The sequence below is a fragment of the Lolium rigidum genome, chromosome 5 (genome assembly GCF_022539505.1).
Source record: "Lolium rigidum isolate FL_2022 chromosome 5, APGP_CSIRO_Lrig_0.1, whole genome shotgun sequence".
NCBI lineage: Eukaryota > Viridiplantae > Streptophyta > Magnoliopsida > Poales > Poaceae > Lolium > Lolium rigidum.
The window spans coordinates 242,777,684-242,802,047 of NC_061512.1; the positions used below are offsets into that span (position 1 = coordinate 242,777,684).

The window sequence follows — 24,364 nt, forward strand, 5'->3', positions numbered from 1 at the left end:
ATTAATTAACTATGTAATAACATTTGCAATCGCCAATGTTTAAGCAACCACCAATCACACTGAGATCTAATACTACTGGTGCATGATCCAAGGATATTATTGGTATACCCACTGACAAGAGGAAACCAAAATTGTACTTGCACACGATCTCTTCTTGCTGGATAAAGGAATCTACTGATTTTTTCTTTCGAGTAAACGGTTTTACTTGATTGATTAACACAAAAAATACACCAGGTCGTAGGAATCGAAACAAACAACAGCAAAAGCCCTGAGAAAACATACAGTTATATCAAGATCCTCTATAGTCATCGTCTTTAGCTTCAACTCATATCAGTATTGGGGATAAGTTCCCAATTCTTGTTTAGGACATGTTTGCTTCATCTACCCCCTCTACTAATAAAACAGTTTGGTGTGTGACTTCTGACTGCACGAAGTGTGCAACTTTGTAACGACTATGTTATCTTTCGAGTTAATATAACAATATGTGGGGAAGCTCACACCACCTCGCAATTCACAAAAAAGAAAGGACTCTGGCTGAGAGAACCATGCGCAACTGTCCAATATTATTGATATAATATAAGCAAAAGATGGCAGATCCCTAGAGGTATATAACATTGACACTCTTGCTTCTTACTATACACAATGGGCTAACTTAAAAGACAGTGCAATGCAATACATACCAAACCATACTATTATTTACTGAAATACTCCTGCTTGGTTGCATTCTTAGAAAACTGCAACCATCGTAGTACCAACACAGATCTATCGGTTTGTGATAAAAACTGAGTCGGATGAACACATCAAACAACTAGGTTATGGGTAGCATAGTAGATCGCAGCAGAGCAAAGTGGCCTGAAATCATGACAACGAGGCTGAATTATAGCCACAAACGTCACAGCTCACCCGAATACCTCCTCATTGCAGACTGGGCATGCCTGAAAGAAGACAAAGATATAGATCGCAATATCAGATAATGATCCTAATAGCATGCAATATAGGTTATTAAAACAACAACATCATCATCATCAAAGCCATTTTCTCAAGCAAGTTGGGGTAGGCTAGATATGAAACCCAACAGAAGAGACCAAAACAAGAAGAAAGAAAAAAAAACGAGTAACTAAGGTTTTGGCACATGGATCGCTGATCTCCATGCAGTCCTATCAAGAGCCAAGACTTTAGGTACATTCCAATCCCAGGTTATTAAAATAACGCCATCAGAAAATCTGTATCGACCATATGGTGCTCTGACAATGCATATACAAAAATTGCCTATTCTCGGCATTTATCAATTGGTTTTCTTGACCGATATGAAAACATACAACAGGTTTATATTAGTATCTACGAGTAGAAGATAAAAGCTTCTGTTTTGAATTGTAGAGATATCATATCATTTATTCAAAATAAAATAACTTTACCTTGTTGATCTTAAGCCAGCGAGTTATGCAATCTGCATGGTAACAATGGCTGCAGGGCAATCTTATCAACTTCTGTCGGCTTTTGTAGGTTGATTTGCAGATCACACATCTGCACGGACATGTTGTATAGATGTCTTGGTAAGCCAACTTACAACATGGCCTATGGCTGCTGCTAAATTAAGAAAGTACAAGCAAATCTTGAGAGTAAAATTAATTGTAACATACTCCTCAGTATTCTTTTTGCTGGAGAAGAAGTTGCACTTGTTCCTGAACGGCACCAGATAGCATATCAGGTCATCAGATAAGCCTCTAGATTGAGTTCCTACAGCTTCACCAATTGCTTGTAGTTGCTACAAAAAAAATACAAAATAACATTAAAAAATTGTATAGAAATGGAACTGGCGTGCGCTATGACAGGTCAATGGAAGTGCGTCAATTTATATCCAACTTTTTTTTGCGGGCAATATCCAACTTATTTTGATGTCAAACCCAAGATGCAAAATAGAATAAGTGAATGTTTTATACGCGAGTAAGTTGTATAAGTGAACTTGTGTCTTATGTGTCAACCAAAAATAAACTTCTAAGCAATACAGGGAAGTAGCCTCGCAAGGAATAGTTAATCTTAGTGGCAAGTATTACCAAATTACGCTTAGTTTTCACTATATCAGCATAAGTTTGTTTGGTATCTCTGAACCGGCGAGTAATTGCAGTATTTAACTCTTTTGTACATCCTAAAGGATAGAATAACTTGATATAGTTCTTTCCACAAGATAAAAGAGAAGAAACATACCTCGTATGACATATTATCCGGGTCGACATTGTCTTCCCTCGCCACCTGCAGATACAAATTGTCATCAGCTCATCATTATAGGCCCCCACACAGACACCTGGAATAATCCCCTTCCATGGAATGTGGTGATGATCCCAATGAACCAACAGAGGAAGCAGAAGAGTAGAAAAGCAACAAACCTGAGCTGCATTATTGGCAGGTATATACTCAACAGCTGGTGATGGTGTTTCCAAGGATATATTACCTAAAAACAGTGCACCATGAACATGTAGCAAGCGTGAGTATTAGTTGAGTACAGCTAATGAACCCACTTGGATGAAATCAGAAGATGCTTGGAGACTGGGAGTAGTAGCACTATATTATACCAGCAAGTTCCCTTGTAGCAGCAGCATCACGCGAATCCTCCTCGTCTTGCAATTGCCTTGCCAAAGCTTCATCAGATTGGCACCAGGCCTCAATCTTGTGGGTCTCCGAGGAGACATGGACTGCATAGGTATTGGGAGCTGCCATTGATGAACTGTGACACTTCCCTGAAGCAAGTTGCCAATGAACTTTGTTATTAATAAATTAAACCTGTTCTTGCTTATAATCTTAACTGAAGGACCATTCGGATATTGTGTTCGGACTTGCATTTAAAGCTGATAATTGCAGTCCATACTTCCTCTTTTCAGATTGACTAGAGCAACTATTGGAGGAAGAGGGACTTCTTAGACATGCTGATGCTCTGGTAGAAGTAGACAATCACACACTCCAACTAAATACCAGCTAAATTCTACTCTTAGAACGAGCAGTCAGGACTTCGTAATCACCTACGAGATTCCGAATTTCTACATAAGATCAAAATACAACCCAAAATTGATATTCATACTAACAAATAAGTACTATCTCCTTCTTCTTTAGCATGTCAAAATACATTTCTAAGTTCAATTCCGAACAGATGAACATGATAGCCATGCCCAAGAACAGAAGGGGGAAAAGACGGAACCTAAGGAATATCTGAGAAATCTTCTGTTGGGGAAATCGCGGGGACTCGCAGAAAAGGGGAGGAAAGTTGAGGAGAGAACGATTTTTCCGGATCAACAGCACGCAATTCCCCAGCAATTATCGGAAGAAACCGAGGGAGATCGAGGATATGGTGTACCTTGCCGCAGCTTCGTCTCTGGAAACGAGCCGAAGAACAGAGTGACGCCGCCGCCTCTGCCGCCCCTCGTCCGCCTCCTCTCTCTCTCTCTTTCAATCACTATCTCCCCCCTCTCTCTCTCTCTCTAGGTAGCCGCCCAGCCGTGTGCACTCGAGAAGCTTTATGAAACAGACGTGGTCGCGGTTGCTCCCGAGTCAAATTGATGGAGACTACCTACTGGTATTTGTATTTCGTATAATTATCTGGGTTTTCTTGATTTAAATCCTCTCTTTCTTTTCTTTTGTGTCCGTTCTTCTTGTCTTAACAATGAAATTTATTCATCGCCATTTATAAATTATTTTTCATCACATTAAATCAAACTGCATATGTGAAAAAAGATAAAAGAATTGCATAATTTCACCCAGAGCCTCTTTGATTCACACACACATCTAGTAGAACACAGCCTGTTTCAAATGAGATGCAAGATTGATGAAAACATATAATTGAATAGCATTTTCTTTGCGAAAGTTCCATCTATCTATTAATAATCATAAACGGTAGTACAAGTAGGTTAAAAAGTAATAAAACTTAGCACATTTAAGAGGATGCATACAATTACTACTCTATTTCAGAATTATGTTTGGAGTAGAAGATGTGGCAAATAATAGGCAGAACCAACTATGATTGCGAGAAATAAAGTGACACCAAGTACTCATGAGTCATGACACAACCTAAGAATAAAAAAATTGGTCAAACCAATAAGAGCCATGCCAAAAAAAAAAATCCAAAGGAAGCAAGTCGACATCTTCATCTTCCAAAGCAACGACTTCACGAACAAACCGAGCTTCCAAATGCATCATGCTCTAATTGCATCTGCTATGGTGGATCAACTTTCTTTCCATCATAACCGAGCTTCCACTACTCTTGCTAAAGAGAGGCGGATGATAGATTGGTGTGTGAGAAATGGTGTAGTGTTCCACCTCTCCTCTCCGATTGACGTGGGCATTACCCTTCGGGTAACCAATGTTGCTCTACCCTACGTGGTCCAACAGGAGGCCCATGAAGGAACCCGACGGCAAGATGGGCTACTAGGGCGGTGCGACGGAAGATTACTTGGAGTACAAGACGCGGAGGAAGCCGAACAAGGAAAGATTGGAGATAGATCTACTGTAAACCTACTCGTACTCGATTAGATCTCTCAGGACCTGGCCACCTATATAAAGGCCGGGAGAGGGCTATCGAGGGACACAATCAACCTTAGCAGTATTAGCCAGCAGAAGCTTAGAACTAGGTTATCCTAGCAACAAGCATCTCGACGAGATTACAGCCGAACTATTCGGCATCCCATTGTAACCTGTTTTCATCATAATCAAGAACAGACAGGCAGGATGTAAGGGTTTTACCTCATCGAGGGTCCCGAACCTGGGTAAATCGCTCTCCCCGCTTGTCTGTGTACCGATGTCTCGTGTCAGCCTGCAGGATTCCATCAACCCTAAGCCCCTATCGGAGGGCATTGCCGAGGTGCACCCTCGACAATTGGCGCCGTCAGTGGGGACCCTGTCGGCACAAGGCAGGGCATCGGCAGATCCGATCATGACACCGGCGGCTTCGCCGGCAGCTTCATCAGCAGCTTCATCGACACCATCGTCACCAACCCTGGGAAGCCCGATTCGATTCGGCTCCTACGAGTTTACTCCACACAGCGATTCCTCCCGCTCGAACTTTTCGGATCTACAAGGGAACATGGAGATGACCTTCGGCAGCCGTCCACTACAACGTCAACGCAGAGGAATCCTTCGATTGCCGGAATCCCCCACTTCCGGATCGGCGGGTTCAAGCGCGTCATCATCACTCGATCCGTCGGCTGGACCGACGGGATCGACGTGCTCACCCGTGCCCTCGACTCCCCGCTCGGTGTCCTCCATGTCGGTAGGGTCGGATGATTCCTCATCCTCGAAACTAACTTCGTACTCATCGCTCGAACCGTGACACCAGGCACGGGCTGGGGTCAAGCGACACGCCGTTCATCTGCACCGCCCAATATTCATCGGGAGAGGACAGTATCGACAGCATCATCCAGGGAACCACCCGAAGAACGGCACACCATCAGGTTTATGTCGCCAATAACACGGGAAACGCAAGGCGCAGAGGAGACGAGGACCATACCCCCCGTTCCAGTAGAAGGGCAAGTTTTGAAAACAGCGCCAGCAACCGCGACAGCCGATTACACCATCGCGGATGAGGAGTGGGCGGCGCAAGGGCAGCGAGTACTCAACAACACGCCGCTCCCCGCAGGAACTTCGGTTGGAACCCTCAATGCTTATCGCTCCATACTAGAGAAAAACCGGGAGCACTCGTCGAAAGAGCAAGCCACCCTTGAGAGACGCCTATCTCGCGGCGGATCGATCCAGCGAACGGCGAAGGGGCTCGCAAGGGAGTGCCTCCCGAAACACTCACGGAACGATGCAAGAACCGGTCAAGACTATCCGAGGCTTTCGAAGATGACGCCGTAAAAATAACGTCGAACCCGACCAAATCCTTCATGATTATGGATACCGCCGGCATGCCACGGCCGAAAACCGTTGCGGGAGCAACGGCCAACCTCGCCGCATACCTCATCAACCGCCCCGAAGGATCCATGGCTCAAGCTCATCGAGGTGCCCTGGAGAGTCTCGCAATATTGGGGAACAACCTAGTCCCGCCAAAAGAAAGGACCATCGTCCAAGGCAGTGGGTCGAAACATCATGCGAGAGATGCTCGAGACGAAATCACCCAGAGCAGGATCGACAAAGCAAGGCGGCGACGCGCCGCTAGGAAGGACGACGACAGCGATTCTTCGGACGAAGACCAGGAGTACGACGGCGAGCTTAGGGGAGCCGACTGTCTAAGTTACAAGATCCGCGAAACGATGCCGCCCAAAAAGTTCAAGCCTACCCCCTACTGATGCCGCCAAGTACGATGGGCAGCAAGAACCAAGGTCCTGGATAGACGACTACCCGCAGACCGTGATCCCGCACAAAGGAAACCGGATAGCAGACAATGCAATGCTTACAGACTTTACTTGAAGGATTCAGCACGGGCCTGGCTAAGGGGGCTGCCGAAAGGTTCTGTTAAATCATGGGATGACCTAGTAGATGCCTTCGTCGCCAACTTCCAAGCAACATACAAGAGGCCCGTCGGAATCGAAGAGCTGCGGAATTGCCGCCAGAAGCAGAAGGAGTCGATGCGTTCATACATCGGGAGATTCACAAAACTCCTGAACGCCGCCGAAGACGTATCTTTCGACAGAGCAATCGACGCTTTCAGCGACGGCGTTCAGCGGGAAAGCTACATAGAGGAACTTGGGCGCAAAAATCCGAAAACCATAACCAAGTTAATGGAAATCGCCAACAGCTGGGCCGATGGCGAAGACAACGTTCGAAAGCCATGACAACGCAGCGACGACGAAGAAGATGACCAGCCGAAACATGACTCGGGTGGTCGAAGGGATCGCAACAAGAGAAGGAAGAACCGCAGCTTACGATGACAACAACTTGGTGGCCGCAGGCTACTCGATCGGCAGGGTGATCGGTATGATGACAAAGCGAGATGATCGACGGGACGGTAATCTGAGCAACTCGCGGGAACCGTGGCAACTATAAACAACGACAACGAGAGAACACCCGAACTACCCTACGCCGAGCAGCATCAACGCCCCATGCTACCTGCATTCATATACCGATTCCAAGGATGGTAAAATAAAGTCTAGCCACCCGCTCGTGGACTATCGGCAGCTTCATCGATATGCATAAGCTCATCCAACAGGCAGAGCCAGCAACAGCCTACCGCCACCACCACCACCCCCACCGCAACATCGGGTCCAACAAGCTCAACCTCATCATCCCAACGAGGCATTTCCACCACCACGTGGGCGGATGAGCATGATCCATAGGACAGGTGTCTCGAAAAGAGAGATGAAGAAACTCACCCGAGAGATCAACTTGGCGTAAAGCATCATGGCAAACATCCCCGAGTACGTCGAATGGTCCTCTCGAACATTACGTTCAGTCGAGAAGATCACCCGATAACCATACCAAAACCAGGTCACGCTGCCTTGGTAGTCGAAGCACAAATTGGGGGGTTCAAGATGAGCAAAGTCTTCATGGATGGTGGAAGCGGGCTAAACCTGATATTTGTTGACACAATTAGAAGTATGGGGATCACCATGAACATGTTGGAAGAAACAGACACCTGCTTCCATGGGATCCTTCCAACCGCACCGGGCTACTCTCTTGGCAAAGTCTACCTGAATGTCATCTTCGGCAGGGCCGACAATTTCAGGAAGGAAAAGATCGAGTTTGAAGTGGTGAACTGGGAGTCACAGTATCACGCTATACTCGGGAGACCAGCGTATGCCAAGTTCATGGATGTGCCGCATTATGCATACCTCAAGCTGAAAATGCCTGGGAACAACGGGACAAACACCACAGTCTATGGAAGTTTCTCACGCTCGGACAATTGTGATCGCGACTTTCAGAGGATTGCTGCAAAGTTCGGGTCACAGCAAGAAATCGTCGACCCTCCGCCCAAGCTGTCTATACGAGAAATTAAGGAAGAAAAAGATGGCAGGGACGCCAAGAAGAAGCCAGCCGCTCTCACCCTTAAAGCTTCGACAGCAGAAGCTTCGGCAGCAGAAGCTTCGGCAGCAGAAGCCTCGGCAGCAAAGGGTTCGGCAGCTGATGGCACAGAAGGCTTAGGAGATAGCAAGACGATGGCAATCACCGCCCAAACCCCTGACGAAACCAGCAACGCTACAGCAATCACTAACGTGGTGAAGAAGCCAGAAGAGGAGAAGAACCCCTTCCGTGCCTAAGCAGTCTACTAGCCTTTACTCTCTTTTCTCCTTTACTTTAAACTGTGGCTTTCCCTTTTCCGCCCTCTAGCATCGTGCTTACCTTATTAATAAGAACTTAAGCCTTATTTCCTTGTTAAGCATTGCAGTAACGACAAACTTCTAAGCCCCATCACTATGTAAACATAGTACAAGGCAGAAGATCGCGCTCCAAAAAAGCCTCTACAAGTGCTAAAGGACGTTCACCTTTCCCTCCGCTATAGATGCCTCTACGAGTGCCGTAAATAGCAAGAGTTTTGAAATACATATAAACAACAACCCACGTTCGATATTTTACTTATGGAAATATCAAAGGAACAACGGGCTCATCGGCAGAACCACTACACCCGAAATATTCGGGAGTGCCTGTCAAAATTTAAAACGGTTGAAAGCAAAGTTGCGCATACAACAGGTTTAGCAAAACCTGCAACACGAGCTGATCACTCAATTGATTTGCTAACCAACCAATATACATACATCTAAACGAGCAACTAAGATTCGCTCAAGACAAAACTTGCCAACGGCAATAACATGGTAAAAGTACATATGCATGTATCTACCGAATAAAAAGGCGTCATTACATAAATCCAAACACTTGGATAAAATAGCCAAATTGTCTATTTACAAAACAGACATTGAATCCCTGAAATCACTCTTGTGGAGTTCCTCCTTCTTCAGGTACCCTTGAGTCTTCCTCGAGTCTGTCGACAACTATGTTGGCAGGCAACAATACCTTCGGGTACAGCGCCTCCAAGTCTCCAGTAGCGTTGGCAATCGACAGTAAACCTGCCGAAGGATAACAGGCAAGTACAAGGGCAAGTGTAAACCTGGCCCCTGCAAAAACTTGCGCACGTACCAACACTCGGACCTTCTTGGCGTTACCAAATTCAGACATCAAAGCAAGGAGAGTTGGAGGAACTGCGTTCAAAGGGAACATTGTCTTCCAAACCACCCTCATAGCCTTATAGCACTTGTCAAAAAAGGTATGGACCTCGTCGAACCCGATCTTGAAATCGCGCGACAGCCGAAGCCTTCGAGTGCTCCCGCCGAAAAATCTCTTCGGATGAGGATAGCCGGGTCAATGCATTCACACGTTCATGAATTCGTTTGTTCTCCTCTCGCACGGTTCGTAGCTATAACCGGCACGAAGTAAGCAAAGGATCAGATAAGATTCTATCAATCAAAGGGCGCAGAAATCAAAGGACTCACAGTTCAAGCTCTCGGTAGCCTTATGTAGCTCAGTAAGAGCATACCGCTCTACGTCGGCCGCAATCTCGCTCTTCTTGTTGACAATTGCAGCCAAGGCGTACGTGCTGCGCAGGTCCTTCTCCATCTGCGTGATCCGGTCCTTCATTCGTTGGACCCGATCACCTTCGGGAAGAACGCCCGAAGAGTCATCAACAAACGAGGGCACCGGAAAACCCGCAGAGCAACGTGCGTCAAAAGGATGATGGTTATGGGCAAATCAAGCATCCAATGTAACTCCCATCGGGAGAGGTACAAGAAATTCCTATCGAAGAAGTACAAACAAAGATATTATGACAAAAGTATGTTGACAACATTGCCAAGACATGATGTTCATTACAAACTTGGGTTCTCGCAATGTAATAATGTTTCATACTAGCCCAAGGGTAAAATTGTTACAACAATCAAGGAGCCTGAGTCTGAGTCGACAGGCTGGGGGCAGCCGATGCCTCTCCCGACGAAACTAAATCAAGGAGCTGGCGAGCACAAGTACGGGCGGATCCTGTAAAGGCGCTTAAGTTAACAAGTCGTCCATCTTTCTCTTTCGGCAGCTCCTTAGTCATTTCTTCAATGTCAGCCTTAAAGCCGTAACCCATCATAAGTTGGAAGGCAAGGAGGGCACCATAGGTACGTGAGGTGCGCTTGAATACCTCGATGACCTCCTTGGTGTCGACTCGCGAAGGCATCAATCAGCCTGCCCCGCAGTCTTCTCCCGCTTGGCCTTGGGAAATATCATTGAATGCATCCGCGCCGCAGCACCCTTTCCCTTGTCAAGCAGCTCCCGGGTAAGCTGGTGGGTGGCGAGAACCATTGACACACCATTTGCCGGGGAGTTTCTTGGAACTTTATCCAAAGTAGTAGCAGGGATGCTGGCGGCTTCTGCAAAGAAATTAAAGGGAATCGTTGACGAAGAAACATATTCATAAAAAGTGGTAATCTACAAGAGATGTAGGGACTTACCAAGCGTGGCCAAGGCGGATCGACGGAGGAGTTCATCCTTTTCTGCCGACCGAGCTTCCTCCTCCTTCAGCCTCTCCTTCAGCTTGTTCAGTTCTTCTTTCAGGGAGTCGACCTCCTGGCGAGCTATGGCAGCCTTTTTGATGACGCCATCCAGCTTTGAAGAGGAAGACCTAGCCTCCTCCTGCAACCGGATTTTGTCCGCCTCCAGAGAGGTGAATTGAGAGGCGAAGGCCTCTAAAGAGGATATCACACCTCGTAGATCCTTGACGAAAGGGAACGTTTTACAAAGATCATTAGGCAAAGACACATTCCAGAAGATTCTTGTTAAATTCGACAAAGACTTACGGAAGGAGGAGCTGTGGCAGCAGCAGGAGCATCTTTCCCTCTCGGAAAGGGAGGAGGCAGCCGATGCTTGCGCCGCGGGAGCCGCTTTAGGAGCCGAAGCTTCGTGAGCCGCGGCGGCCGGTGAGACAAGATCGGACCCGACCCTCTTAGGTGGAGGCTCAATAAAATCATCGTCACTACAAGGAAGGTTTGATCGACTAAGTCATGAGAAAAATATGAAAAGACCAAGGAGCTGAAAATAGTAAGAAGAAGAAAAACACTTACATATCAAGGAGATCATCTTCATCGGCAAAGCCGCCGATTGACCTCTTCATAGGTGGAGCCCTGGTCTCCTCCGCAGCTGCATTAACAAAGGCATCGTGATCAGTGTCATCATCACGCACTGATCCCTCTGTGTCGCAAGTGTCATCGGCCGATGGGGGAGATTGGTATGAGCAGCTTCGTAATCTGTCGGGTCATTGTGATCGCTTGTTGGGTTTTTATGCTCAACAAGTACGAGAGTCAACGGGTTCTCGAAGAGCCTCTTCCTTCGGAAGTATCATTTGGCAAGTTATGAAATTCCCGGAAGCTACGAGGGTCTCGTAGAAGAAAAGACGAATGAGAATAACAAGTAATCATGTTGATTAACTAAATAGCAAGCATAAGAAGAATCCGAGGAGGAAAATTACCTCCGGTGGTGGATGATCGGCATCAAAAGGAGTATACGGGGACAACAATGGGATCGAGTCTTCTTGGCTGAAGAAAGTGAGTCGACGGACTTCATCAAGCAGTTCTTTTTCCGACAGCTCGGCAGCGTTAATTCTGGTCTCATCCTTTGGACCCGAATACAACCACATTGGACGAATTCTAGCCATAACTCGGTTGGACTCGACGTTTCAAGAACACCGCCGCTACCTCGCGTACCAACCATGGTTTGGCCATCAGCTTCTTTAATCCGAAGAAATCTAGCAAATAGTTCGTCGGCAGCTACTTTTTCGTCGGGAGAGAGAACATTCTTCCAGGAATTCTTGGGCTTGGCTTCAAGGGCATCGACAAAACAGGGAAGCTGAGATTCGGGTGATAAGGAATCCTTGATATAGAACCACTTCAATCTCCACCCTTGCACGGACTCTTTCATTGGGAAATTGAAGTAATTGACATCCGAACGAGCTACAAATCCTACTCCTCCGGTGACAAAAGATCCGTTACTACTGCTGTATCTTTTCACATAGAAGATCTTTTTCCACAACCCAAAATGAGGCTCAACGCCCGGATATGCTTCGCGAGGGTGATAAACACAGCAACGTGGAGGATTGAGTTGGGAGTGAGTTGCCATAACTGGATTTCGTAAGTTCGCAAGAGGTGGAGGAGAAATTCGTGGACGGGAAGCGAAAGACCTCGGTATAAGAACGATAAGAACATCACGGTAAAACCGGCGGGGGGATTAGGTCGATAAATCGCACCTGGAAAGATCACATTCCCCTCATCGGAGGAGATCAATCCCAGGCTTCGGGATCTTTTTTCGTCACGCTTGGTGACGGTAGAGGCTGTCCAATCTCCGGGCCTGGCTGCTGAACTTGGTGGTGCCATCGGCGCCGGAGCTCGGGGAGGAGCGCCAGGCGCGCCTTCCTTCGAAAGAATCGAGGAAGATTTTGCGGCACCGCCGCTCGTGGAACTGGCGGCGGCGCTAGGTTTCTTCTTTTTCACCATTGTGAGATCTAGGAGAAATCGGAAGACAGTGGTGGCGGCGCGAGCGGTTGTGAACAGGAGAAGAAGAAGAACAGCGAAGGATTGAATGAAGGGGAACGCTAGGGATTTCTATCTCTTGGGGAACTTAAGGAAGGCTTTGTATTGTTAATGGGCCTTTTCTCCAGTTAATGGTTGCGGAAATCGAGGAGGTGCCTCGCTAACCGTGTAAAGAGGAGCAGGAATTGTTCGAAAACAGGGCTGGCAGGTTGCGTCTTATCAGTCAAAATCAAGGGGACGTAAAAACGACATCAATGACGTCATGAGGAATGATTGCATACGAAGAGATAAGAAAGTATCGGGTGAACAACTTGAGCCTACGCACGGATTGCGAGCATCCGCACCTAGGCTCGGGGGCTACTCCCATCGGGAGCGCTGACGCGCACCCGATAGAATAAAGGTTCGAAGGAAAACTTGATTCGAGTCTGCACCCGGACCCGGACGTAAGCGCCCGTGCCCAGACTCGGGGGCTACTTCCATCTGGAGCGCTGAGCGCGCACCCGATAAAACTTTTTTCGCACTCCAGGATCATGCCCGGGGACTTGATTCTGTGTAGGGTAACGTGGGCACGTTATTCGTTATCCCTTGCATAAAGAAAATGTATCGGATGGACTACAAAGACCCGCAGAAAAGCTTCGTGTAAGAAAATGTTCGAGTGTTACAACTTGAGTCTACGCACGGATAGCAAGCATCCGTACCTAGACTCGGGGCTACTCCCATCGGGAGCGCCGACGCGCACCCGATAGAAAATAGAAGATAAAAGAAACGCAAGAATGATCGAGGAGAAGGACTTCGAAGAAGACATGCTCTAGTCTCTACCCGAATTATGTTCGGCTAGACACTCGGGGCCATCGACGTGGGCATTACCCTTCGGGTAACCAATGTTGCTCTACCCTACGTGGTCCAACAGAGAGGCCCATGAAGGAACCCGACGGCAAGATGGGCCACCAGGGCGGTGCGACGGAAGATTACTTGGAGTACAAGACGCGGAGGAAGCCGAACAAGGAAAGATTGGAGATAGATCTCATCGTAAACCTACTCATACTCGATTAGATCTCTCGGACCTCGGCCACCTATATAAAGGCCAGGAGAGGGGCTATCGAGGGACACAATCAACCTTAGCAAGTATTAGCCGCCAGAAGCTTAGAACTAGGTTACCCTAGAAACTAGCATCTCGACGAGATTACAGCCGAACTATTCGGCATCCCATTGTAACCTGTTTTCATCATAATCAAGAACGAGACAGGCAGGACGTAAGGGTTTTACCTCATCGAGGGCCCCGAACCTGGGTAAATCGCTCTCCCCGCTTGTCTGTGTACCGATGTCTCGTGTCAGCCTGCAGGATTCTATCAACCCTAAGCCCCTATCGGAGGGCGGCTACCTGGAAACGAGCCGAAGAACAGAGTGACGCCGCCGCCTCTGCCGCCCCTCGTCCGCCTCCTCTCTCTCTTTCTCTCACTATCTCCCCCCTCTCTCTCTCTAGGTAGCCGCCCAGCCGTGTGCACTCGAGAAGCTTTATGAAACAGACGTGGTCGCGGTTGCTCCCGAGTCAAATTGATGGAGACTACCTACTGGTATTTATATTTCGTATAATTATCTGGGTTTTCTTGATTTAAATCCTCTCTTTCTTTTCTTTTGTGTCCGTTCTTCTTGTCTTAACAATGAAATTTATTCATCGCCATTTACAAATTATTTTTCATCACATTAAATCAAACTGCATATGTGAAAAAAGATAAAAGAATTGCATAATTTCACCCGAGCCTCTTTGATTCACACACACATCTAGTAGAACACAGCCTGTTTCAAATGAGATGCAAGATTGATGAAAACATATAATTGAATAGCATTTTCTTTGCGAAAGTTCCATCTATCTATTAATAATCATAAACGGTAGTACAAGTAGGTTAAAAAGTAATAAAACTTAGCACATTTAAGAGGATGCATACAATTACTACTCTACTTCAGAATTATGTTTGGAGTAGAAGATGTGGCAAATAATAGGCAGAACTATGATTGCGAGAAATAAAGTGACACCAAGTACTCATGAGTCATGACACAACCTAAGAATAAAAAAATTGGTCAAACCAATAAGAGCCATGCCAAAAAAAAAACCAAAGGAAGCAAGTCGACATCTTCATCTTCCAAAGCAACGACTTCACGAACAAACCGAGCTTCCAAATGCATCATGCTCTAACTGCATCTGCTATGGTGGATCAACTTTCTTTTCATCATAACCGAGCTTCCACTACTCTTGCTAAAGAGAGGCGGATGATAGATTGGTGTGTGAGAAATGGTGTAGTGTTCCACCTCTCCTCTCCGATGGAGGGGTACACATATGTATAGGGGAAACCATGGTCCCACAATAAAGTGGTTATGGCTTTGGCTTCCCGTCCTAGGACGCAAGCTGATTTCGCTTGCCTCGCCCACGCGGGGTGGCATGGTCGTACGCAGGGGAGTACCACACATTACGTCCATCGAGGACTTCAAGGCGCTAGGTACATTAGTGCGCTGACATCTGCATGCTTGCTCGGGATAAGACTCTACTGAGGTCAGCAGAGCCTCATCGGTCGTGTCTGCGTACCATGGAGAAGCCGGTCATGTCGTTGGGTCCTTTCTCACCGCCGGAGAGATGGACGCAGACCTAAATGGCATGTCCATCTGAATTATATAGTAAAAGATAATCTTCCCGAGAGAAATTAGACAAAAACCCCACTCTTAATAATTGGTATAATGGCCATGATCCGCCCTGAGACCCCCCCCCCCCTCCCCTCCTCCTCTTTCTCTCTCTGTTCTCCAAAAACTTTGTAATGACCCTTGTACGCTTTGTGTGTTGCTATAAAAATTTCAGGCCGGCGTAAGCCAGCCGTAGTCCAGGTAAAAAAAAATCAAACAATTTATGAAGAAATTGAGTCGTAGAGATTTTAATCCACGAATTTCCATATGAAAACCAGTTTGTTTAGACAAAAGGGTAGTCGTCAGACATGCTCCAAATATTCACGAGGGGCATGCAGGTAATAGAATTTCTGTGACGTATACAACCCAACTGCCATCGTTCCAGCACGGAACAATCCAATCGAGTCAACCAGATCAAATCAAGTCACCACCGAGCTCGATCGGCAGGGTTGGGTGCTTTCTCTGTTCACCAACGTCACTCCTTGAACTCTGCCTCATGCAACGTTTACGACGATGGTAGAGTAAGCCACATCTTCTTTGGCTGCAAAAAGTGCTGTCACAACGTGGTACGCAGGCTACAAGCCGTCACGACAGGTCGACAGGTGATTTTGTGTACCAAGATCGGTGGCATGTCGCCATCGCAAACCAGGGATCCATGGGGACACTGCCACAGCCCACAGGCAGACGGTGACACCTGACACGGCACCTTCCAAAAATGAACTCGTTTCACAGGATTGCAAACCGACGTTCCTCGGTCGTGAGTTTTAACCCCGTCCGACGCCTTGCGGTTTGTTCTCGCTATCGAGGTCGCCGTCCATGTCGTCCGTTCAGGGCTCCGTCCCTTTCATCGTTGCTGCCTCGGCGTGCACTGGACTGGCTGATAGAAAGATGAAAAGTGTCGAGTTTTCTTTCACAAGAATGCCATGTTCTGTCAGCGGTGCAGTTGCTGGAGATCGAGGTTCCAAAAGATGGCCGGCCGTTGTTTACAGTGCTGAAACCGACAAAAGTCGGGAGACATGATCGTCTTTCTGCCACTTGGATATTCCAAGACGAGAGCAGCCGGCAAATTAGTTAGCGGTGAGGAATCGGTAACTACTTTCTGCGTGTTACCGGATTTGTCATTCCACTGACATCCTGATCCCCAAGATAAGAAAGTAGATGATTTTAGAACACCGGTATTTTCAGAGTGTAGGAATAAAAGCAACACAAGATTGTGAATAGATAGCAAGATCAATCGATCAGCTAGGTTGTACTTGGGGTTCTGTACTTGGACTTTCATTGATACATACTTTGGTTTCTAGTACTTTCAGGTGTTTCTTTTAATGCCAGTGTCCTATTCGCAAAAAAAAAAAATAGTATGATTATACTTAGAGCTTTTTATATAACTGTACTCGGGTTTTTACTTTGTTTTGCTTTCGTTTTAGTGTATTTCCGTGCTTTGGTTTCACTATGTGTGTACTGGTGTAATTTCAGTTTCAACACAGCTTTACTTCGTGTACCTGTGGTTTCACTACCTGTGTACGGTGCAACTGTACTCGAGGTTTCACTACGGGTGTAATTTGGTTTTTCGGTGTACTTTTAGTTTCAACACAACTATACTCATGGTTTCACTAGAAGTGTATTTTAATTTTTTCGAGTACTTTAAGTTTCAACACAACTGTACTCGGAGTCATTACATAACTATATTCGGGTTTCACTAAGGTATTTTCTAAACTTCTTAGTTTTTAGTATACGGTGTATTTATTTTTTATAGTACTCAGTAAAAAAAAAGCAAACTACATATGTAGGTGAGCTTTTTTCTTAAAAAAAAATGGGAGCTATATCCCAGCCTCTGCACGTGGGTTTGTTTATTATTGCGAGGCTTGAAAGTATCTTGAGCTGAGCTAGCTGGTTAGTGGTGGTGCCGATCGACTCCATGCATACATGCCTAGCTCACCGATTGGTCAAAATCGTCAGGTCTTAATCGCGGTACGTAGCTAGCAGGTGCCTGCGTGCGCGCGGGGCACCTGGCCGGGAAGATCGTTCTTCACGCAATTGTACCCCAAGTTTGGCTGGGGAGGAAGATATCGTACCTCAAGTTTGGTTGAAACTTGGATCTCTGACATAGTTGGCACGTCGTGGCAGTATGTGCAGTTGTGGTGCTGGCTCAAGGGCATGCAGCTATCATTGACTAGGATATGCTGATTTGGCATTGGAAGACCGATGCCCAGTACACTTCCTGATCCCGCTATGACACCCTCTTATAGTGAGCGGTCATCTCAGGATCTTGGAGGCTAAACTGGAAATCTTAGACGTTGCCAAGGGTGAAGTTTTTCATCTGGCTACCCTGCCTTGATAGGTGTTAGACGGGTGAGAGGCTCGCGACGTGGTTTACCGCATGCGCCTAGATGCCTTCTCTGACCAATCCGTGGATACCATGACGCACCTACTCACTGGGTGCTCTTTCTCCAGAATGGTGTGGTACGAGGTCCTCTCGTGGATTCGATCCACCTCATGTCATCTGACGGTTGAGGGTGACTTCGCGAAGTGGTGCTCGTTGGTGGTGCGGACCGCCCTGCCAGCTGCGCAAGGGTACAGTTGTGGGTATACTTCATGGGTATTGCCAACAACGTGGTCTAGATACGACAAGTCCGAGTGGCCCACAGATGGTGGTGTGGCTTACGGCCCACTGGGCGGCCGATTGTTGTTGATAGAAGATGGAGGAAGTCCAGCCTAGGAACAGGAGCCGAACCCCTACCGACCTACTCTAGGTGTCGGATCCACGAAGGCCCATGAAGTCTCCGGATCCATGACGACAAGCTAGATGTAGGTGGTTCCTTGACGTGCACGGCAATGTATATTCCGCAGTTAGGCATCTTCTATTCCGGCTAGGACTCTCCGTAGAAAAACCCTACCCCAGGAAAAAGTTTCAATGTTAATTTCTTTTCTTAATATTAGAGTGATTACTGCTCCTGGTAGGAAGAAATGCCTAGAGGATACTATTGTTCCTTTAAAAGTTGATTACATTGGTTTCCAGGAAACTAAGAAAGAGAAGTTTACTAAATCTTTCCTGAAGAATATTTTAGGAAATAGAAATTTTAAGTGTAATTTCATGCATGTAGGTGGTACTGCATGTGGTATTTTAGTAGGGGTAAATAGTGATGTCTTTGAAGTTATTTCTTGGGAAATTAAAACTTTCTGTATTAGCACAGTAGCTAAGATCAAAAGTTCTGGTGTAGTTGTTAGACTTTCTATAGTTTATGGTTTTCCTTATGAGGAGGGGAAAGATGCTTTTATTTCAGAGCTTCATGAGCTGTTTTTAAGTTGGAATGGTCCTGCCATGATTGGTGGAGACTTTAATCTAGTCAGATTTCAAAGTGATAAAAGTAATGGTGTTATAGATTTTAAATGGGCAGACAAATTTAATGCTTGGGTAGATATGTGGGCCCTGGTGGAAATTGGATTAGCTGGTAGAACTTTTACCTAGAGCAACAATCAAAATGATAGGATCATGAGTAGGATTGTTAGGATTTTCTGTAATACTAGTTTTGAAGCTCTGTTTCCTTTAGGGAATGCAAGTGCTTTGCCTAGATTGAGGAGTTATCATACTCCCATAATCTGGGACTCTCGGGAGGCTGATATACTGAAAAAGAGTAGTTTAAATTTGAAAAATGGTGGAGCACTAGAGCAGATTTTCTGGATGTAGTGGTAAAGGCTTGGTCTATTCAAGTACATAGTAGTAACCCTCTGGATGTCTGGTAAGCAAAATTTAGGTGTTGTAGAAGTTCTGCCAAAGGATGGAGTGCAAACATAGATGCTGATATTAGGAAAAAGAAAAAGAAACTTATGGAGGAATATGATATCCTAGATATTAAGGCTGAAACTCAAGAGCTCCTGGATGGTGAGGTTTATAGGTTTAAACAGATCCTTGCTGAGCTAAGTTCCTTTTGGCTTATTGAAGAAATTAAAGCTAAACAACGCTCGAGAGATAAAGGTATTTGTGAAGGGGATAGGAATACTGCTTATTTTCATGCTTTAGCTAATCAAATGAGGAGAAAGAAGATGATTCTTGTATTAGAGGGCCCTAAGGGCCCTGTAACTGAAACAAAAGGGATGCTAGAGATAGCTAAGAATTATTACAAGAGCTGTTTGATGTGGAGGATAGACCTGATATTAGGTTGCTAGAGGATTTCTTCCTACCTGAAGAAAAAATAACTCTAGAGGAAAATAATATGTTAGGAAGTAGATTTACCTTAGAAGAGGTGAAGGAAGCTGTCTTTGGTTCTTATGCTGATGGGGCACCTGGGCCAGATGGTCTTTTTTCTTCTACCAAAAATACTGGGATGTTATTGCCCAGGACTTAATGAATCTTTTTGATGCTTGGTTTGATGATAATTTAGACATTTTTAGATTGAATTTTGCTATGATTACTTTGATTCCAAAGGAAAGTGATGCTAGAACTATGAAGAAATTTAGACCTATTAGTTTACTTAACTGTAGTTTTAATTCTTTTTTGTAAAGTTCTGACAAATAGGCTAGCTAAGATCATAGGTAGATTGATTTCTCAGAATCAATCTGCCTTTATTATGGGTAGGTATATTTTAGAGAGTGTAGTTATGTTATCACCGGAATTTGACCAAGTCAGAGGTGGGCCGCGATCAAGATGGGCTTAAAGATTATATACGGAAGAAATACGTGAATCGGCCTTATATGCAAAGTTTGGGCTAGCATGCCCGTGTATCTGTAATATAGTAGGTCGTATCTTAGATTAGAAGGTAGAGTTTGACCCGTGCACGGTTAGGTGCACGCCTAAATTAGGAAGTCCCCTGGACTATAAATATGTATCTAGGGTTTATGGAATAAACAACAACCAACGTTCAACACAAATCAATCTCGGCGCATCGCCAACTCCTTCGTCTCGAGGGTTTCTCCCGGTAAGCACCATGCTGCCTAGATCGCATCTTGCGATCTAGGCAGCACAAGCTTATTACGTTGTTCATGCGTTGCTCGTATCGAAGCCTTTTTGATGGCGAGCAACGTAGTTATCTTAGATGTGTTAGGGTTAGCATTGTTCTTCGTATCATATGCTGTCGTAGTGCAATCCTTATGCATCTAGCCGCCCTTACACCTATCTTAGGTGTAGGGGCGGCACCCCGCTTGATCATTGTTTAGTAGATCCGATCCGTTACGGTTGCTCCTTGTTCTTCAAGGATTAGTTTAATATCCGCAATAGTTAGTCCTTACAAAGGGTTGGAGGATCCAGCGGCGTGTAGGGTGGAGTTCGCTAGTCCTAGACAGGATGTTCCGGGGATCAACCTCGTGTTGGTTTTTAGGCCCTGTCTAGGATCGGCTTATGGTCACCGTACGCGAGCGCGAGGCCCAATCGTGAGTAGGATGATCCGATTATGCGGTGAAAACCCTAAATCGTTGTAGATCGCTTTAGCTTTATCTTGATCAAGCAGGACCACCATATATTCGTACACCTCGTACGAATCATGGGTGGATCGGCTCTTTGAGCCGATTCACGGGACAACCCGAGAGCCGATCGAGGCTCGTATTTAACGTTTACGTGTATGCCATGCAGGAAACTAAGCGAGGCATCATCCAACACCTTCCCGACCAGGTATAGGTCAGGTGGCACGCCCTTGCGACAGCATCGGACGTGTGACCGGAAGGCTTTGCGGGCCGTCGCTCCGAGGGACCGGGGCCAGCCGCAGCCCCGAGTTGTTCCCGGCTCTACGGTGCTGCCGCCGCTGCCCGCCGGTGGGTTTCTCGACCGCAACACATTCTCGGCACGCCCCGGTGGGACCATCTTCGACATCCACCGCATCGCCATCTACATCCGAGATGGCGGAAAGCACTCCGGTCAAGTACGAGGATCTGACTGACGAGCTCAAGAAGAAGCATGACGAGATCAAAGCGGTCCTCGAAGCCGACCTCATCGGCTCTTTCCACGTAACCCGCTCCCATGGCGTCGGGTGGAAGGGGTTCTCACCGAAGGCGCGCTCGATGGAGTGGACCCGTCCGCCCCGTCGAAGAACGCACCAGTGTCGCCGTGTCGGAGATCAACTTCATGGTGGCTCATTCGCTGCACTGCCACTCTGAGAGCCTGGTGAACACTTTGGAGCGTGTCGCTCCGCGCGTGATCCAGGAAATCATGAGCCACCAGTATTCTCCGTCAGGACCAGCTCTGGGGACTTACAAAGGAGAGGTGCCACTCCAGTCCCGTCCACCGGTGCCATGCGCATTGGCAGCACCGGAGGTGCCGAGTTCACCGGCATACGTCGTCGACATGGCGGAAGATATGTACCCTGGGAGGTACCAGCCAGGACACTTGTTCAACATCAACATGGTAGAACTTGGGCACCGCCCTGGTAAGGGTAGTGACGAGGGCAGCTGCTCTCATAGCAAGGATGAAGAGGAAGCTGGTCCACGCGATCGGCCCCGACACTGCCACAAGATCCTGGTGATGATCAAGATGGAGGCCGATTCCAGCGATCGGACCGTATTATCCGCACCACCGGCTCTCCCAGTATTTGGCGTCGACCTCACAGGTGACGGAAAGCTAGGGTATGGGTTCACCTCGGCTGATGAGCTAGAGGAAGTCGACATCGGCCCTGGGGATAAGCCGCGACCAACTTTTATCAGCAAGAAGTTAGATCCACAGCTCAGGAGTCGATGATTGCTCTATTGAAAGAATACCCGATTGCTTTGCATGGGACTACACAGAGATGCCCGGGTTAGACAGAGCATCATTGAACATCGGCTCCCCTTAAGAAAGGATTTCGGCCGTTCCAAGCAACGGGCACGTCAGATGAGGGCCGAAATTCTGGAAGAAGTCAAGAAAGAAATCGAGAAAATGTTGGCCGCCGGGTTCATCAGGCCATGCAGGTATGCTCGAGTGGATCTCCAGCATCGTTCCCGTGGAGAAGAAGGACGGCCGATGGCGTGTGGCCATCGATTTCCGAGATCTCAACGAGCCACTCCAAAGGACGAGTATCCGATGCCCGTGGCGAAAACACCGATCAATGCAGCTGCCGGCCACAAGGTGCCGAGCTTCATGGATGGCAACGCCGGCTATAACCAAATCTTCATGGCCCCGGAAGATATACACAAGACCGCATTCGGAGTACCAGGTGCGTAGGCTTGTTTGAATATGTAGTCATGACCTTTGGGTTGAAGAATGCTGGTGCAACGTACCAACGAGCTATGAATTATATATTTCATGATCTGATCGGTAAGTTGGTGGAAATCTATATCGACGACGTGGTAGTCAAATCTGTCTCCATGGAGGGACACTTGGATGATTTACGGCGCGTCCTAGACCGAACTCGGAAGTTCGGACCGAGAATGAACCCGAAGAAGTGTGCTTTCGGTGTGACGGCTGGTCGGTTCCTAGGTTTTCCGGTTCATGAACGGGGAATTGAAATCGGCCCGAAGAGTCAAGAGGCGGTGCGCACCATGCAACCGCCCACCACGAAGAAGGAGCTCCAACGTCTCATCGGCAAGATCAATTTTGTTCGACGATTCATCTCTAATCTGTCGGGACGAATCGAGCCATTCATGGCACCGGTGAAGACTAAATCCGATGACGAATTTCACCGGGGGTAGAACAGCGAGCAGGCGTTTGATGAGATTAAACGGTATCTGACGACGCCGCCTGTGCTAGTTCCGCCCCAGCAAGACAGGCCGTTCTACATCTACTTGTCAGTAGCTGACACGTCCATCACCTCGGTAGTGGTGCAACTCTACGAGGGCGTCGAAAAGGTCGTTTTCTACCTCAGCAGAAGGATGTTGGATGCGAAAACAAGGTATCCCGAGGTCGAGAAACTGTGCCTCTGCCTGTTCTTTACCTGCACCAAGCTGCATCACATCCTTTTGACGGCAGAGATCTTCGTTATATGCAAGTCAGACGTTGTCAAGCACATGCTCTGTCGGCCCCCGTGTTGAAAGGCCGACCGGGTAAGTGGATGTTTGCGTTGTCGAGTTCGATCTCCGGTATCGCCTGCGAAAGCGATCAAAGGGCAAGCGTTGGCCGATCTCATAGCTGAGCGAATCAGTACCAATATAGCAGCACTATCTATACGTGCATGGGCTATGTTCTTCGATGGATCGGCTTACGACGATGGTTGTGGCATCGGCATTCTGCTCGTGTCGCCTCGGGGGGCGGAATACTCCTTCTCCATCAGATTATCTACCCCTTGCACCAACAACGTAGCAGAATATGAGGCGGTACGTAAGGGGATGGAGTTGCTACTGGAAGCTGGGGCAGAGGCAGTAAAGCTTTTTGGAGACTCCAAGTTGGTGATTAACCAGCTCACGGATGAATATAAGTGCGAGAGTGAATCGCTTTTCCCATATTGGATGGAATGCCGTGAGTTGATGACACAGTTTCGGTACATCAACTTTAATTGGGTCCCAAGAGCCCAAAACACCGAGGCCAACAATCTCGCACAAATGGCGTCGAGGCTACATAGATATACCCGACGGGTCGAAGTTCGTGTACAATTCCTGGAACAGGATGATTGGAGAGCCGAAATCTTTAATTACTTAAAAGATTCGGCTCGGGGGGGCACCTAAACGGATAAGATACAAAGCCATGAAGTATGTCCTCATAGGGGACGACATGTTCTACAGGACGTTGGAAGGGTTGCTACTCAAGTGCTCGGGACCAACCGAGTCTAATCGGCTCTTACATGAGGTGCATGAAGGCGCTCGTGGAACTCATCGATCGGCTCATAAGATGAAGTGGCTAATCGGGCGATCGGGGTTTTATCGGCCCACCATGCTTGAAGATTGCTTCAATTACTACAAGGGGTGCCAAGCGTGCCGGATGTTCGGGAAGATTCGGATGGTACCAGGCATCGGCGATGAACCCTATCATCAAGCCTTGGCCGTTCCGGGGGTGGGGCATGGATATGATCGGCAAAATCCATCCGGCGTCGAGTAAAAAACATGAATGGATTCTGGTTATCACAGATTACTTCACCAAGTGGGTGGAAGCCGTCCCTATGAAAAAGGTGAAATCAGAAGATGTGATCAAGTTTGTGAAAGAACACGTGATTCATAGGTTCGGGATTCCCCAAACTATCACGACCGATGGAGGTTCGGTCTTTGTTTCTAAAGAATTTAGGAAGTTCTGCGATGACATGGGGATTAAACTGATCCGATCATCTCCGTACTATGCTCAAGCTAATGGGCAAGCTGAAGCGTCCAATCAGAGCTTAATTAAGCTGATCAAG

General features: G+C 47.1%; 1 protein-coding gene across 1 annotated transcript; it reads right to left on the reverse strand.

Annotated features, from left to right (window-relative positions):
• Positions 1–673: 673 nt before the first annotated feature.
• On the reverse strand, positions 674–13,937 carry LOC124653761 (E3 ubiquitin-protein ligase BIG BROTHER-like). The gene is made up of 8 exons (XM_047192825.1): positions 13,852–13,937; positions 3,347–3,364; positions 2,571–2,735; positions 2,385–2,449; positions 2,206–2,250; positions 1,641–1,765; positions 1,416–1,524; positions 674–935 (listed from the first exon to the last, which is right to left on the reverse strand). The coding sequence occupies exons 3-8, from the start codon at positions 2,713–2,715 to the stop codon at positions 900–902; spliced, it is 525 nt and encodes a 174-aa protein (XP_047048781.1). The 5' UTR covers positions 2,716–2,735; positions 3,347–3,364; positions 13,852–13,937; the 3' UTR covers positions 674–899.
• Positions 13,938–24,364: the final 10,427 nt, after the last annotated feature.